Source organism: Cuculus canorus, chromosome 25 (assembly GCF_017976375.1).
Source record: "Cuculus canorus isolate bCucCan1 chromosome 25, bCucCan1.pri, whole genome shotgun sequence".
In the NCBI taxonomy this organism is placed as follows: Eukaryota; Metazoa; Chordata; class Aves; order Cuculiformes; family Cuculidae; genus Cuculus; species Cuculus canorus.
The window spans coordinates 5,369,268-5,387,894 of NC_071425.1; the positions used below are offsets into that span (position 1 = coordinate 5,369,268).

At 44.6% G+C, this 18,627-nt stretch overlaps 2 protein-coding genes across 2 annotated transcripts; both read left to right on the plus strand.

The window, feature by feature from the left end:
• The first annotated feature begins 9,554 nt into the window (after positions 1 to 9,554).
• Positions 9,555 to 10,487, plus strand: LOC128854466 (olfactory receptor 6Y1-like). Its single transcript, XM_054088026.1, has one exon. The coding sequence runs from the start codon at positions 9,555 to 9,557 to the stop codon at positions 10,485 to 10,487; it is 933 nt and encodes a 310-aa protein (XP_053944001.1).
• A 3,896-nt stretch (positions 10,488 to 14,383) lies between these two features.
• Positions 14,384 to 15,325, plus strand: LOC104054231 (olfactory receptor 1019). Its single transcript, XM_009569117.1, has one exon. It carries the CDS (start codon positions 14,384 to 14,386, stop codon positions 15,323 to 15,325), a length of 942 nt encoding a protein of 313 aa, XP_009567412.1.
• The last annotated feature ends 3,302 nt before the right edge of the window (positions 15,326 to 18,627 follow it).

Consider the following 18,627-nt stretch of genomic DNA (forward strand, 5'->3'; position numbering starts at 1 on the left):
CCCCTTCACTAAAGATGGGAATGACCACAGTGTCCAATTCACTACAGAGATATTTAGAAGGGAGAACAAGGGTCATCGAGGGACTTCAGGTCTTGTTTTCAAGAGTCTTTTGTGGTTATAGATGGTCAATGGCACGGATGAAAGCAGGAGGTTTAAAGAAACCAAGGAGAATTAGATCAGGTGAAGATGTGGATTCAATTAACCAGATTTAGGCACTTACTGTCTGAGCTGTATATAGAATTTTTTCAAAAGGCACAAGAATTTTAAAGCCATAATTAATCCAACTGTGTATTAAATGTCTGACATAGGACACAAACTCTGACTCTGGCAGTGTCTTTCTTCTATGTGTTGGAACATGGCCACTTCAGGTAGAGACATTCTCCCTGTAAACATCCCAAGAGAAATTGGGTCAAATGAGAGTGAACGGAATGATTTATTCGTCCTGTGCTTTTCATTTTTTTAAACTATACTTTTTCAATTTTGCCTTTAATATTTTTTTCTTAGGAATGAGTGAAACCACTGAAATTCAGGTTCCAACCATCAAGCATTGATGGGTGATTGCAATCTTGTGTCTGAATTGCTCTCTATGAAAAGTAATATACAGCTGAATTCTGGTTCCATGTGTTTGTGTTCCTGCTTGCATGAGTATTTCTAACAGGATGGGAGCTTTTTCTCTGTGATAGATAAGCTTATCACAACACAATCTGCCATAGCATGAAGATAATATGTTTGAATTCAACTTTACAGCTGCTTGAAGTGATTCAAAATCATAGAATCATAGAATGGTTTGGGATGGAAGGCACCTTAAAGATCATCCAGTTCCAATCCCCGTGCCATGGGCAGGGACACCTTCTACTGGATCCAGTTGCTCAGAGACCCATCCAACCTGGCCTTGAACACCTTCAGGAATGGGGCATCCATGACTCCTCTGGGCAGCTGGGCCAGGGCCTCACCACCCTCATGGTGAAGAATTTCCTCCTTATGTCTAGTCTAAATCTGCCCCTCTCCAATTTATAGCTATTTCCCCTAGTCCTATCACTACATGCCTTTTAAAAAGCCCCTCCCCAGCCTTGTTGTACACCCCCTTCAGGTACTGGAAGGTGTCTATAAGATCTCCTCGGAGCCTCCTCTTCTCCAGGCTGAACAAGCCCAACTCTCTCAGCCTGTCCTTGTATGGAAGGTGCTCCAGCCCTCGGATCATCTTTGTAGCCTCCTCTGGACCTGTTTCAACAGCTCCATCTCCTTCTCATGTTGAGGATTCCAGAACTGGACACAATTCTCCAGATGAGGTCTCACGAGAGCTGAGTAGAGGGGCAGAAACCCCTCCCTTGCTGTGTTGGCCACGCTTGTTTTGATGCAGCCCAGGACACTGCTGAACTTCCAAACTGTGATTGTGCATTGCCAGCTCATGTTGAGCTTCCCACCAATGAGCACCACCAAGTCCTCCTCTGTAGGGTTACTCTAATTCTGGTAAAAAACTTTGGAATTTCAAAAAAATACCAACTTGAAATATTTGTAAGTCAACACCTGGCGGTGCAGCTGCCATTAACAGTGATTCAGCTTTGATGGTGTGGGAGCAACTTTGACAATCAAGGACTCTGTGAAAGGGGTGGGATCAACCTGATCAAATGGGTCAGAAGCATTTTTACCGACCGGCTGGTCACTTTGGTGGATGATGTTGAAAGGCACAGGGTTGGCAGTGCAGAAAGAAGAGACTCAGCCATAACAAAATAGGTGTAGAGGGGGCTGATGCTGTTCATTTCCATACCATCCCTCAAAAGTGCCTTCAATTAAAACATCACATGCTCCTCAGCTCTCCTACCCACACTGTTAGCAGACCCAAAGTCCAACATCACATTCAGATACCCACGTTCTGTTGCTTTGCTTCCACTTTCCTGAGACCAGGGCTTCACCCTCCTCTTCATACTCTCTTTTTGTAGATGCATATGTGTATTTTCTCTTTCCTATCTTTCAAGTTAGTGCCCTGTCCCCCCGCCCCTCCATCTACGGTTCTTTGGGGGCAGTTCTTTAGGGCAGTTTTTTGGGGGCGATTCTTTGGGGTCGGTTCCTTGGGTGGTTCTTTTCACGATAACACTCCCATGCTCAACCCCTTCATTTACTGTCTGAGGAACCAGGAGATTAAAGGGGCTTTGAAAAAAGCCTTGTGTTAGACGGACTGCCCCAAGGTGTCTCAGTCCATTGCTGTCCACCTTTAAGGCAGTTCTCTACAGACAGAGTAAAGATGAGAGCTAGAAGGAAAGGGTGTAAGACTTATGTTGTACTTTGAGCTGCAATCATTGAAATGCTGGTAATTCAAGAAGAAATCACCTTTCTACCTATTACCTTCAAATATTACCTATTACCTTGCCCAGAGCAGTGGTGGCTGCCCCATCCCTGGAGGTGTTCAAGGCCAGGTTGGATGGGACTTTGAGCAACCTGATCCAGTGGGAGGTGTCCCTGCCCATGGCAGGGCAGGTGGAACTGGATGATCTTTAAAATCCCTTCTAACTCAAAGCATTCCATGATTTTGTGATTCTATGAAATGATCTCTATTATCTGATAAATGCTTATGCACAATGACGTTACTGATTTGACTGAAGGGACTGAAAGACCGGGATATCATAGAATCATAGAAGGGTTTGAGGGGGAAGGTACCTTAAAGATGGCCTAATTCCACCCCGTGCCATGGGCAGAGACACCTCCCACTGGATCAGGCTGCCCAACGCTCTATCCAACCCGGCCTTGAACCCCTCCAGGGATGGGGCAGACACAACTTCCATGGGCAATCTGTGCCAGTGCCTCACGACCCCTATGGTGAAGAAATTCCTCCCTATGTCTAGTCTAAATCTGCCCCTCTCCAGTTTATACCCATTTCCCCTTGTCCCATCACTACAAGACTTTGTGAACAGTCCCTCTCCAGCTTTCCTGTAGCCCCTTCAGGTACTGGAAGGTGGAGATAAGTTCTCCTCGGAGCCTTCTCTTCTCCAGGCTGAAAAAGCCCAACTCTCTTAGCCTGTCCTCATTTAGGAGGTGCTCCAGCCCTTGGATCATCTTTGTAGCCTTCTCTGGACCTGTTCCAACAGCTCCATCTCCTTCTCATGTTGAGGATTCTAGAGCTGGACACAATCCTCCAGATGAGGTCTCACAAGAGAGGAATAGATGGACAGAATCCCCTCCCTCACCTTGTTGGTCACATTTCTTTGATGCAGCCCAGGACACGGTTGGCCTTCTGGGCTGTGGGCGGACATTGGTGGCTCATGTCGAGCTTCATACATTAGTGGCTTTGGAAAGACAACTGAAATGTTTTGTTAAAAGGATGGAATCCAGTTCCAGGCAATATCTGACAGCTGAGGGGAGACCCATGTGCGTAACAATAGGTACACGCCTAATGTTTTAAATATCTTGGTTAATTCTGCTCCATCTCCAAACATGATGCTAAAATGAAGATACTTTTCTGTAGTTCCTGTACCATACCTGCACATCCGAAAGGGGAGGGCTCAGGAACCCCACAGTATTTCATCTTCTATGAGAAGCTTGTACTTAGGAACCTATATCGATCCTCCTGGAAGGGAGTAACAGCAGAAGGAAAGAAAGTGCTCAGAGTGGAGTGGAAGAAGCCCAACTTCTTAAGAAATGTTGAAATAAATATTCTAAATAAATTGAAGACTTTAAATCACGGTCCCTGATAAGAAAGTAACCTTTTTTAAAAAAAAAAAATTTGTAGAACATTTTCATTAATTTCTGTTCTTACAAATTCTGCTGCATTCACTGTGTATCATTTGCATTCACTGTGTATCATTTGAGTATGAATGAACTCACAGTCACTCGGGATTTCTGTGTATTGTTAAAGTCAGTGGCTGCACCTCTGCTGCCTTTCTCAACATGGGCACTACTGAATTAATTTACTCAAGAGAGTGATCTGTGGCCATTTTGCTAATAATATCAGTGTCAGATGCTGATAGCATTCACGGCCAGGCCCCTTTCGATGAGGTTGCTCAGAGCAATGAGCAATCCTTTGCTTGTGGCCAACTCCAAAGGCTTTTGCATCTGTTCACCCAGGGTTTCTGCAAGTTTGTTTTCTCTGCAACACGCCACATCTCTGTTCCACAGCATCAATGTGATCTTAATCTATGCTGCTTTTAAGGGCTTCTTTTTTATTTACTTGTTTATTTACTTGTTTCTTTATTTATTTAGAATGACACTGTTGTTTAAAGACTTCAGACTCAACTACGCTGATGCCTCATTCAGTTACAAGCAAGATTCCTGCATCTCCAAACACAAGGTCCTGGGATGCTGTTGCCTTCCTGTGGCCCTGCACTGAGCTGGAAATACTGTAATAGCTTTAAAAGCTAATCTGAAGGTTCACATTGTTTATAACACAGCCAAGAATTACCTTACAGCTTGTAATGTTTATGCTTTTAGATGGTACTGAGTTTCTATGCTGCACGTGAGGGATGGACAACAGATGAAATGTGGCAAGTAAAAATGTCAAGGCTGGTGCAATAGTTTCAAAGTATTTGGCCATGTGGACAGAGCAAGAGGGAGGAGATGTTTCATCTTTGCCACCAGCTCAAACTGGCTCTAGATTGATCGGAACCACAGGACCACCGATCTGTTTTGTTTGAGGAAAGAACCAGTTTTCCATTGCAGAAGAATCCTAACCTGCATTTGCTAAATAGCAAATGTAGACTTTAAACAGGGACAGTCAGGCGAACAGCACTTCATAGTGCAACACAGAGAGATCCAGAATAGCAATACAAACTAGGAATAAATGTTTTCCTGTGAGGGTGGGGAGGCCCTGGCCCAGGTTGCCCAGAGAATGGTGGCTGCCCCATCCCTGGAGGGGTTCAAGGCCAGGTTGGATGGGGCTTTGAGCAACCTGATCCAGTGGGAGATGTCCCTGCCCATAGAAGGAGTTTGGAACTGGATGGGTTATAAGGTCCCTTCCACCCCAAACTATTCTATGATTCTGTGATTCTATGATTCTGTGATTCTATGGTTCTGTGATTCTATGAAGATACACTCAACCCAGTGTGAGTTCAGTTCAGTAGAACCATTCTCTAATTTCTGATTGACAATCTGTGTTTAACAACTATGAAAACGCCACTTGAAGGACAAGTTCAACTTCTTGATTACCTTTAGATAAGCAGACAAATAATAGGGTTGCAACCCAGCCCAGATGTTTCGTATTCATCTCACCCAACTATGAATGGAATTTGACTCCAAGTTTAAACACCCAAGTGGGAGCAGAAGATGTCAAAGCTTTCAGCAGTGTCAAGGAATTTCTAGGACCTGGATTAGTTGCAGAGTCATGGGTGCTTAGTGCCTCTTGAAATGACTGTGTAAACAATAAGATGAACCCAAATCCTTTATAATCCAGGTCATTCCCCTTTGAGTTGCTGCAGGCTGCTCTTAGCCTTCTCTTCATCAGATTAAACAAGAGCAGCCCTATTCTTAGTGTCTGTACACCAGACTACTGTTGGCCATACTGGTAGATCTCTGCTGGACTCTCTCCAGTTTCTCTCAGCCCATCCTGAGCCAGGGTGCTCAATACTGAACACAGTACGTGAGCTCTGCATGATGGAGGATCTTTACATCCTTGAATACAATTTGCCTTATTTACAGTATGAGTGACTACTGCTCGCTATTTGGTTTGGAATCCATCATAACTCTCTGGTTTTTTTTCATCAAGGCTGTCATGATGGACTCGATGTGTTGGGCAGGGAGGTGATTAATGGCAGCCAGCATGGCTTCACCAAGGGCAAGTCCTGTCTGACCAACTTGGTGGCTTTCTATGATGGGGTAACCGCAGCAGTGGACATGGGTAAACCAACGGATGTGATCTATCTAGGCTTCCGTAAAGCCTTTGACACAGTCCCCCACAACATCCTTCTCTCTAAATTGGAGAGAGATGGATTTGATGAGTGGACGGTAATGTGGATAAGAAACTGGTTGGATGGTCTTATTCAGAGAATAATGGTCAATGGCTCAAAGTCTAGATGGAGATCCGCGACAAGTCGTGTCCCTCAGAGGTCCGTAGTGGAATTGGTGCTGTCTAATATCTATATCAATGATATTGACAGCGAGATTGAGTGCACCCTCAGCAAGTTTGCAGATAACACCAAGCTGAGTGGTGTAGTTGCCACACCGAAAGGACAGGATGTCATCCAGAGGGACCTGGACAGGCTGGAGAAGTGGGGCTGTGAGAACCATATGCGGTTCAACAAGGCCGAGTGTAAGGTTCTGCACCTGGGTTGGGGTAATCCCCAATTCCAGTACACAATGGGGGATGATGTGATTGAGAGCAGCCCTGCAGAGAAGGACTTGGGGATACTGAGGGATGAGAAGCTCAATGCGAGCCGCAACGTGCTCTCACAGCCCAGAAGGCCAATCATGTCCTGGGCTGCATCAAAAGAAGCATGGCCAACAGGGTGAGGGAGGAGATTCTGCCCTTCTATTCCTCTCTTGTGAGACCTCATCTGCAGTCCTGTGTCCAGTTCTGGAATCTTCAAGATAAGAAGGAGATGGAGCTGTTGGGTCCAGAGGAGACTACAAAGATGATCAGAGGGCTGGAGCACCTTTCCACCGAGGACAGGCTGAGAGAGTTGGGCCTGTTCAGTGTGGAGAAGGCTCCAAGGAGATCTTATTGTGACCTTCCAGTACCTGAAGGGGCTACAGGAAAGCTGGAGAGGGACTGTTCATGAAGGCTTGTGGGGATAGGATGAGAGGGAATGGGTATAAACTGGAGAGGGGCAGATTTAGACTGGACACTAGGAAGAATTTCTTCACTATGAGAGTGGTGAGGCCCTGGAACAGGCTGCCCAGGGAGGGTGTGGCTGCCCCACCCCTGAAGGTGTTCAAGGCCAGGTTGGATGGGCCTTGGGCAGCCTGAGCCAGTGGGATGTCCCTGCTCATGGCATGTCCCTGCTCATGGAACTGGATGATCTTTAAGGTCTTATCCAACCCTAACTATACTGCGATACTATTCCCAGCCTGAGTTGTGTAATTATTTTGGCTTAGGTACAGAACTTTGTATTTTGCATTCTGAAAATTCTCTATTTCCATGCAAGGTTTCCTTTGCCCTAGTCCTGCACATATGCTACATGCTTTACAGCATCCTTTTTGGTTTCCAGCTGCTGCTTCTTAAAGGCATCATCTTCTGTAGGTCTTGCAGAGTATTTTCCAGCCCATTAGAGGTTATTGGGCTACAATAGGGCATCTAGAATGCCACTAGACACCTGCGTATAAGTACCTGGTCCAGGGCTTTCATCGCATCTTAGATGACAGGAGCAGGATTAGTCCAACCTAATTTGAGGGGTCCACAGTGTAGATGCAAATACCTGTAATGTGCATGTTTATGTGTGTGCTGAGGGGTTTTTTTGAGGTTGTATGGGCACAATCCAACTCAGTACAATGAAGAGAATCCAAATAGCTACCAAATAGCTGAGCAAATAAATGAACTGCCTACTGAAACTAGCTTCTGGACTCCTCTGTCTCTACTGTTTCAGACTCCTTTAAGTTGAAGCCAGTGAGAATTGAGAACACCCCAAATAGCACTAGACTGCTGTGTTTAGGTTGCTGAACTCAGTCTTAAATACTTACATATTGGGAGTTTAAACTGGGACAAATGAATCCCGTAATCTAGCATAAACCTAAATGTAAATATATACATAAACCCCATTTTGAAGCTGAAGTTCTAGTTGATAATTATTGCAGTTGATTGAGTTCTTAAACCAGGCACACATGTATTGAATACAGTTTCTGTGTATCAGTGTCACCCACGGAGGCAGATCAAGCAACTCGAGAAACGGATGTTGTCTCTCTAACAGAGGTATTTCATGCTGTTGGAGGAATCAACGTGATATTTGTAATGTACTGTTCTAGTCAGCAAATACAGAACTTGGCCATTCATAGACCTGAAGGTTGTAGAAGTAACTGCACCATAGGAGAAATTACTTACTCCATAACTGACGACCAGCTAAGGCTCTGGATTCAGATTTAGAGGACTAAAATCTTTTTCGAATTCAGCCTCTGGTGAATAACTACAATAGTCTTTGCTTCAGGGCTTATTGGATTGGTTTTTTGGTGTTTTTTCCCTCTGCCCTATCAGTAGACATTAGCTGGGGTTATTTCTTTGTTCACTGCCACAGAAAAAAGTCTTAGTCATATTCATAGTTTCCTACTTCTACTCTGCATGGAATCGCAGAGGAAACAATAGGATACCTCCTCTTTCTGTGATTGCTTCCACTGGGAGGCAATCTGTAATTTCTAGGTTAGATCTCATGAGACACTGAATGTAAATAAAGTGATTGATCTATCTGTGCCAGTATAAATCATGCAACTGACACAACAGCCTACGCTTCCTCTGTTGCCTATTGATCATGTTCTCCAGGATCAACTAAGTTGATGGATTCTACTCTGAATTCCTACTACAGAAGGCTGAGAACAGTTTTGGGTTTAATCCCACTGGCTGAAGCGTTCTTATTTTATAAAGAAAAATCTGAGTCAGCTATAAACAAACCAGACAGAGAAGAGAAGAGAAGAGAAGAGAAGAGAAGAGAAGAGAAGAGAAGAGAAGAGAAGAGAAGAGAAGAGAAGAGAAGAAGGCTTCAGGGAGAACTTAGAGCAGCTTCCAGTACTGAAAGGGGTGACAGGAAAGCTGGGGAGGGGCTCTTGTTGGGGGAGCGCAGGGATAGGACGAGGGGGGGATGGTTTTCAGCTGAAAGAGGGGAGATTGAGATGAGATCTTGGAAAGAAATGTTTTCCAGTGAGGGTCGGGAGGCCCTGGCCCAGGTTGCCCAGAGAAGTGGTGGCTGCCCCATCCCTGGAGGTGTTCAAAGCCAGGTTGGATGGGGCTTGGAGCAACTGGATCCAGTGGAAGGTGATCCATGGCGGGGGGGTTGGAACTAGATGATCTTTAAGGTCCCTTCCAACCCAAAGCATTCTATGATTCTACAATTAGCTTGCAATTATGCTCTATCTGGGATGTTATGTGTACCTTTGTATCTCAATAAGCTTTATGTAGATATAAGTCTCCTCAAAGCTAGCCATAGAAACCTCTAATGGGCCCCTTCAGAGACGTTTGGGGGTCTTTAAGATCAGATTGAATAAATTCTTATGGTGCTTCACATTTCCCTCACAGTTCATGGGATATACATGGTATAACTTTAGAATGTTACGGATGTAGAAACTAAAATATTGGCAAAGTAAATGCTCATCTATAAGCTCATAACCTAACATTGCTTTAAATTAGATGGACAATATGATAACAAGTTTAATCTTGCTTAGTTTAGACCTGTGTTTTAAATGTGATAATACTGTTAGTGCTTATCTATTGATATGAAATCTAAAGTAAAAAGCATGCTTACACATTTACAATGAAATATTCTGAATTGAGTAGATGAATTTCACAGGATTTCTAGAAATGCAGCAATGATGCATCTGAACTTTTACAATGTCTTAAGTGGAGGTGTAATATAGTGCTATGAATTTAAGCCTGTTTGGTTAGGTTTCATTTATTACAGGTGGAAAAGGTTCTTCTTTCCCCATACAGAATGGGTGGGAGGAATGAAACCAGTGTCATGTATTTCATTCTCCTGGGTTTTTCCTCCACTGCTGAACTGCAGCTGCTCCTCTTCTCTGTTTTACTTCTGGCTTATTCATTCACTGTATTGGAAAACTTCATTATCATTCTAATCATCAGAACTAACGACAGTCTGCAAAAACCCATGTATTTCTTCTTAGGAAATCTGTCTTTCTTAGAGATCTGGTACGTTTCTGTCATTGAGCCAAAGATGCTCATAGATTTCTTCTCTCAAGACAAACACATCTCGTTCCAGGGTTGTATGGCACAGTTGTATTTCTTTGTGACTTTTATTGGTACTGAGTCCATTCTATTAGCTGTGATGGCCTACGACCGCTTCTTGGCCGTATGCAAACCTCTCCGATACCCACTCATCATGAATCATCGGTTCTGTGCTCAGCTGACAGCTGCCTGTTGGCTGTGTGGCTTGATCACTTCTTCCATCAAGCTGAGCTTTATCGCCCATCTCTCATTCTGTGATGTAGACAAAATCAATCACTATTTCTGCGATATTTCACCCCTATTGAACATCTCCTGCAGTGATTCTTCTTCAGCTGAGCTAGTGGACTTCATCTTGGCTCTGATCGTCATCGTGGTGCCTGTGTGTACTGTGGTCGCCTCCTATATTTACATCATATTCACCGTGTTGAAGGTCCCTTCTCAGGGGAGGCAAAAGGCCTTTTCCACCTGCACTTCTCATTTGACTGTAGTGATATTGTTCTACTCCACCACTCTTTTCACTTATGCCCGTCCTAAGGTCATGTACACCTACAGTGCGAACAAGTCTATAGCAGTCTTGTACACGGTAGTTGTGCCACTACTGAATCCTCTCATATATTGCCTTAGAAACAAAGAAGTCAGGCTTGCCCTCAGGAAGACCTTTGCCTCCACGAGACACCCCTGAGAAGGGGCTTTGCTCAAGCTGATGAAGTAAAGCCAGGAGGTCCAGACCTTAATCCACGCTCAAGTGAAGCTCTCCTCTTCATGCACCCAGTGACAGAATATGATGAATCTAAGTTTAGTCTGTGTGTACGCTATGGGTTTGAGTTGGGAGGGGTTTTTTCTTCTTTCCCCCCCCTCCCCACTATGATTCTATGCCTTTCTCAGAAGTCTTCGGCTGAATGACTGCTCTGAGTTTCAAAGAGAACATTTAACAACGCTAGTACCAAACTCCAGATTTTGTTTGCTCTAGATAGATTACCAGGTCCGCAAAACATTGGGTGGGAATGTAAAAGGCATGTAAAATGCAAATATCTACATCTGATTTATTTAAACCGAGATCCTGCTATTGTCCCTGGAAAGAAACAGGCAGTGGAAAAGGAAACAATTCGGACAACTGACAGGATAAAATGAAACACGCTCTGAAGGAGACAACTTTTCGAATACAGCAACAGAGAGAGTACAATGGGAATAACCCCTGTGGTATAACTACAGTGAGACTTGGACTCAGTTGCTGGTTGACACAAGGGCCCTGGTACCTGAATAACCTTATTGTACCCAGGACACACCAAATAAATCACTCCAAGAAGAAATTCAGATGCAACTGCCAGGGTAGATCACTTCCCTGTTTCCTTCAGGCTGCAGGAGCCTTGGATCTAACAGTATTCCAGCAGGAGTTGTGACCTTAAGCTCTGACTCACAGACTGCAGTCCGAGTCTTCCCACCAAATATGAAGGAGTTGAGAGACACAGCTGATGCACCTGAGTCAAATGCTGATTATCTGTGACAAAAAAACGATTATCAGTTCTAGGTCCCTCTGGGTAAGAAGATGCCTCTGAGATCTACGCCTTGCTCAGGACATCACAGTGATTCAAAAAGTTTAACTCACTGTCACAAGCAAATAAAACAAGATAAAAGCCTGTTGGCTGACTGCATCTCTCTATGACCATGTTAAATGTAGGTTTGAATCAGAACTGAGATACTCCTGTCATCGTATGCTCTGTACGAGCAGGCAGATTTTCCTGATTTTGCACACCCATCTTTACAGGGAGGAGACCGTAAGACACTCGCTGGAAAAACGGGCTCTGTGTATATCGTTGCCATGGTTACAACTGATGCAAACAAGACTTTTTGAACATGCAAAACACAATTTTAAGAAGAAGTGTTAAGAAGATCTCCAAGTTAACCATACCAGGAAGCTATCAGAAGAAATGTAAAGTGCTGCTGTATTCCAAATGTTAGCAGAAAAACTGTGATGGGAAAATAGGTGAACGATAGAATACGAGTGTGCGTGTTTGAATCACAGCATGGGAAAGGAGACAAATGAAAAACAAAATCTGGTATTTCTTTAGTTTTACATTTCAGATCAAAAGCCACGAAGCCCTCCATAAGCATGGATTCCTCCAATACTTCCTACAAATTAGACATCTAAATCTAATGTCTAATTAGACATATAAGCAAACTACCCTGGGCTCCTTTACTATTCATAGACATGGTTTATCACCCCCAGAGGATACTTATTCTATTTATCTTTAACATTTATCTTTAACCACCTCCCTGGGCAGCCTGTTCCACTGCCCAATGACCCTTTCTGTGATTTTTTTTTCCCTGATATCCAGTCTGACCCTCCCCCGGAGCAGCTTGAGACCGTTCCCCCTTGTCCTGTCCTCTGTCACTGGGGAGAAGAGCCCAGCTCCCTCCTCTCCACAACCTCCTTTCAAGCAGTTGTAGAGAGCAATAAGGTCTCCCCTCAGCCTCCTCTTCTCCAGGCTAAACAACCCCATCTGCTCCTCGTAACCCTTGTTCTCCAGCCCCTTCTCCAGCTTCGTTGCTCTTCTCTGGACACACTCCAGAGCCTCAACATCCTTGTTTTCGAGAGGGGCCCAGAACTGAACACAGGATTCGAGGGTGTGGTCTCACCAGTGCTGAGCCCAGGGGCAGAATCCCCTCTCTGGCCCTGCTGTCACAGCGTTTCTGATCCAAGCCAAGATGCCATTGGCCTTCTTGGCCACCTGGGCCACTGCTGCCTCGTGTTCAGTCAGCTGTCAACAAACACCCCCAGGCCCTTCTCCTCCAGGCAGCTTTCCAGCCACTCTTTCCCCTTGGTCTGTAGCTGCACAGGGTTGTTGTGCCCCAAGCACAGGACCCGGCATTTGGCCTTGTTAAACCTCATGCCATTGGTCTCAGCCCAGCAGTCCAGGCTGTTCGGATCCCTTTGGAGCCTCCCTACCCTCAAGCCGACGGACACTTCCTCCCAGCTTAGTGTCATCTGCAAACTTGCTAAGGGTGCACTCAATGCCTTCATCCAGGTCATTGATAAATATACTGAACAGGACTGGACTCGGCACTGAGCTCTGGGGGACATCACTGGTGACGGGACTCCAGCTGCAGTTAACTCCGTTTACCACAACTCTTTGGACCTGGCCATCCAGCCAGTTTTCCACCCAGGAGAGGGTGCGCCTGTCCAGGCCAGAGGCAGCCAAGTTTCCTAAGCAGAATGCTGTGAGACACTGTATCAAAGGCTTTACTGAAGTCCAAGAAGACTATGTCCAGTAAGGGGCTCATCTTGTCATAGAAGGGTATTGTTTGGCATTTCTTCTTGGTTTTTCTTATTTTGTAGGCAAAGAAATGTCACAAGGGAAAAATGCCTCATCTGAGATTCAGATGCCTTCTATGAAGATCTACGACTCTGGAAGATGAGTCCCCAGTGTACCTATGCAGATGTATTAAAGTCGAAGCAAGCAACACCTGAGGAGAATGCCCGCACAGCCAGCAAGATGAGAGGCCACTGACACATGGATTGCTCAGGACTATCAAAAAATCAGTCGAGTACAAAAAACGCTCAATGTTTTTGGCAATTTGTTCAAGAAATCTGAGTACCAAAACCTGCCGTTGGCTTTGATCACACTATTACAAGGTAAGCGTATTGCCTTGTGTGAAGACTGAGCTTCACTTTGCTGAGTTAAGCAACAGAATTGGCTAAAAAATAGTTTATATCTTTATTCTGATTCCATAGCACTGAGAATAATCAGGGTTTGTGAATGCAGTTAGATCTTCTGGACAGCAAGTCCATTAACAATAACCCAATTTTTAAGGGGTCTACATTAGTCATTGTAAATTTTCTGTTTGATCAACAGGGAGACAGACAATTCCAGAGACCTCAGACCTCAAGCGAATCAAAAATCTCGTGCCCCTCTCATTGCCATAAAAACAATGCCAGCAGCCTTGCTCTTAGCTTAGGTTTCAGTTGGTCTGTTTAAAAAAGCCGTTTCCTTAAAGCAGTAGCAATTGTTATTTCCACAATACTCTCATTCCATACAGGACATTTTTCCACTGAAAAGATGTTTGTTTATTATGAAACTTTTTCATAAGTTTGTATCTGTTACATTTAAATCATTGATGGTTAAACATAAAACCAGGATAAAAATAAAGATTCAAAAAGAAGTACAATTAGGTCAGACCAGACTACTCATCCATTAAACAATTGACCGCACTGATGTACAATAGTGACATTTTCCTTTTTATTTTTATGGATAAAGGTTTTTCTTTTTTCTTCTCATTTTCTTGCTAGGTTGATGCACTTTCTGATGAAGATAGATACCTCCAAGGGACCGTTTTCCCTCCATGTTTCAAACAGGTACACTCGAAGTTTCACACTGTGGGTGCAGCTTGTTCTTTCTTTTGACGATAAAGGAAGACATAATGATAGAAGAAACTGTAGACAATTGGCTTTGACCAGATGTGTGACCTTGAGTGTCTCAAGTTAGGTTCTCTGTACACAAAAGCACCTTATTCCTCTGATTGCTTCTCCAGGAAAAGTGCTGATATCCACTGCAACCTAATTTCTTACGTGAACGTGATATGAAAGGAAACATGGAAAACCACACCAAGATAACTGAGTTCATGCTAGTTGGGTTCAAATCTCATCCAGGATCGCAACTGCTTCTTTCGTTTCTCTTCTCAATAATGTATGTTGTCACTGTGGTAGGAAATGGCTGCATGATTCTCATCATTAGAACAGACTCCAACCTGCACACTCCCATGTACTTTTTCCTACAGAACTTGTCCATCTTGGACATCTGCTATTCCTCTGTCATCACTCCCAAAGCAGCACTGACCTTCTCACTCGGTAGAGGACTCATTTCCTACAATGGCTGTGCATCTCAAATGTTCTTCTTCTCTCTCTTTGGCACAACGGAAGCCTTCTTCCTCGCTGTGATGGCTTATGATCGCTTCTGTGCCATTTGCTCTCCACTGCTGTACACAATCATTATGAATAAAAGGCTTTGCATTTTCATGGTGATGGGCTCTTATCTGTCAGGCTGCATCAACTGCACCATTCAGACAGGCTTTACATTCAGTTTGTCCTTTTGTGGGCACCAAGAAATAAACCACTTCTTCTGTGATGTTCCTGCAGTGATGCATGCCTCCTGCTCAGACGTGTTTGTCAATGAAATAGTCATGCTGGCTCTGTGTGGATCAATTATTGTGGGCACTGCCTTGGTGGTTTTTATCTCCTATGGTTATATTATCCTCATTATTATCCAAATGCCTTCAGCTGAGAGCAGGCGCAAGGCCTTCTCCACTTGCTCTTCTCACATGCTGGCCGTCAGCTTGTTTTTTGGGTCTGTTTTCTTCATGTATGCTCAGCCTGGGGTCACATCTTCACCTGACAAAAACAACACCATCTCTGTCCTCTATACTATTGTCATCCCCATGCTAAACCCTTTCATCTACGCCCTCCGAAACCAGGAGGTGAAAGGATCTCTGAAAAAACAGTTCAAAGGGAAAGGCTTCTTTTAGCCCCTTCACTAAAGATGGGAATGACCACAGTGTCCAATTCACTACAGAGATATTTAGAATGGAGAACAAGGGTCATCGAGGGACTTCAGGTCTTGTTTTCAAGAGTCTTTTGTGGTTATAGATGGTCAATGGCACGGATGAAAGCAGGAGGTTTAAAGAAACCAAGGAGAATTAGATCAGGTGAAGATGTGGATTCAATTAACCAGATTTAGGCACTTACAATCTGTCTGAGCTGTATATAGAATTTTTTCAAAAGGCACAAGAATTTTAAAGCCATAATTAATCCAACTGTATATTAAATGTCTAAAATAGGACACAAACTCTGACTCTGGCAGTGTCTTTCTTCTATGTGTTGGAATATGGCCACTTCAGGTAGAGACATTCTCTCTGTAAACATCCCAAGAGAAATTGGGTCAAATGAGAGTGAACTGAATGATTTATTCGTTCTGTGCTTTTCATTTTTTTAAACTATACTTTTTCAATTTTGCCTTTAATATTTCTTTCTTAGGAATGAGTGAAACCACTGAAATTCAGGTTCCAACCATCAAGCATTGATGGGTGATTGCAATCTTGTGTCTGAATTGCTCTCTATAAAAAGAAAAAGTAATATACAGCTGAATTCTGGTTACATGTGTTTGTGTCCCTGCTTGCATGAGTGTTTCTAATAGGATGGGAGCTTTTTCTCTGTGATAGATAAGCTTATAACAACACAATCTGCCATAGCATGAAGATAATATGTTTGAATTCAACTTTACAACTGCTTGCAGTGGTTCAAAATCATAGAATCATAGAATGGTTTGGGATGGAAGCCACCTTAAAGATCATGCAGTTCCAACCCCTACTACACCTTCTACTGGATCCAGTTGCTCAGAGACCCATCCAACCTGGCCTTGAACACCTTCAGGGATGGGGCATCCATGACTCCTCTGGGCATCTGGGCCAGGGCCTCACCACCCTCATGGTGAAGAATTTCCTCCTTATGTCTAGTCTAAATCTGCCCCTCTCCAATTTATAGCTATTTCCCCTAGTCCTATCACTACGTGCCTTTTAAAAAGCCCCTCCCCAGCCTTGTTGTACACCCCCTTCAGGTACTGGAAGGTGTCTATAAGATCTCCTCGGAGCCTCCTCTTCTCCAGGCTGAACAAGCCCAACTCTCTCAGCCTGTCCTTGTATGGAAGGTGCTCCAGCCCTCGGATCATCTTTGTAGCCTCCTCTGGACCCGTTTCAACAGCTCCATCTCCTTCTCATGTTGAGGATTCCAGAACTGGACACAATCCCCCAGATGAGGTCTCACGAGAGCTGAGTAGAGGGGCAGAAACCCCTCCCTTGCTGTGTTGGCCACGCTTGTTTTGATGCAGCCCAGGACACTGCTGAACTTCCGAACTGTGATTGTGCATTGCCAGCTCATGTTGAGCTTCCCACCAATGAGCACCACCAAGTCCTCCTCTGTAGGGTTACTCTAATTCTGGTAAAAAACTTTGGAATTTCAAAAAAATACCAACTTGAAATATTTGTGAGTCAATACCTGGCGGTGCAGCTGCCATTAACAGTGATTCAGCTTTGATGGTTGTGGGAGCAACTTTGACAATCAAGGACTCTGTGAAAGGGGTGGGATCAACCTGATCAAATGGGTCAGAAGCATTTTTACCGACCGGCTGGTCACTTTGGTGGATGATGTTGAAAGGCACAGGGTTGGCAGTGCAGAAAGAAGAGACTCAGCCATAACAAAATAGGTGTAGAGGGAGCTGATGCTGTTCATTTCCATACCATCCCTCAAAAGTGCCTTCAATTAAAACATGACATGCTCCTCAGCTCTCCTACCCACACTTAGGTATTTCTATTCCCTTCATTTAGTGTTTGTAAATGAATTTGTAGCAGATCCGAAGTCCAACATCACATTCAGATACCCACGTTCTGTTGCTTTGCTTCCACTTTTCTGAGACCAGGGCTTCACCCTCCTCTTCATACTCTCTTTTTGTAGATGCATATGTGTATTTTCTCTTTCCTAACTTTCAAGTTAGTGCCCTGTCCCCCCCCCCCCCCATCTACGGGGCTTTGGGGCAGTTCTTTAGGGCAGTTTTTTGGGGGCGATTCTTTGGGGTCGGTTCTTTGGGTGGTTCTTTTCGCGATAACACTCCCATGCTCAACCCCTTCATTTACTGTCTGAGGAACCAGGAGATTAAAGGGGCTTTGAAAAAAGCCTTGTGTTAGACGGACTGCCCCAAGGTGTCTCAGTCCAGTGCTGTCCACCTTTAAGGCAGTTCTCTACAGACAGAGTAAGCATGAGAGCTAGAAGGAAGGGGTGTAAGACTTAGGTTGTACTTTGAGCTGCAATCATTGAAATGCTGGTAATTCAAGAAAAAAAATCACCTTTCTACCTATTACCTTCAAATATTACCTATTACCTTGCCCAGAGCAGTGGTGGCTGCTCCATCCCTGGAGGTGTTCAAGGCCAGGTTGGATGGGACCTTGAGCAACCTGATCCAGTGGGAGGTGTCCCTGCCCATGGCAGAGGGTGGAACTGGATGATCTTTAAAATCCCTTCTAACTCAAAGCATTCCATGATTTTGTGATTCTATGAAATGATCTCTATTATCTGACAAAGGCTTATGCACAATGACGTTACTGATTTGACTGAAGGGACTGAAAGACCGGGATATCATAGAATCATAGAATGGTTTGAGGGGGAAGGTACCTTAAAGATGACCTAATTCCACCCCGTGCCATGGGCAGAGACACCTCCCACTGGCTCAGGCTGCCCAACGCTCTATCCAACCTGGCCTTGAACCCCTCTAGGGATGGGGCAGACACAACTTCCCTGGGCAACCTGGGCAGGTGCCTCACCACCCTTGCGGTGAAGAAATTCCTCGTTATGTCCAGTCTATATCTGCCCCTCTCCAGTTTATACCCATTCCCCCTCATCCTATCACTCCAAGCCTTTACGAACAGTCCCTCTCCAGCTTTCCTGTAGCCCCTTCAGGCACTGGAAGGTCACTATAAGGTGTCCTCAGAGCCTTCTCTTCTCCAGGCTGAACAACCCCAACTCTCTCAGCCTGTCCTCGGATGAGACGTGCTCCAGCCCGAGACCAGGGCTTCACCCTTCTCTTCATACTCTATTTTTGTAGATGCACACGTGTATTTCCTCTTTCCTAACTTTCAAATCAGTGCTGTGTTCCGCCCCCCCCCCCGCGCCCATCTACGGGGCTTCGGCGGCGGTTCTTCGGGGCGGTTTTTTGGGGCGGTTCTTCGGGGGCGGTTCTTTGGGGCGGTTTTTTGGGGCGGTTCTTTAGGGCCGTTCTTCG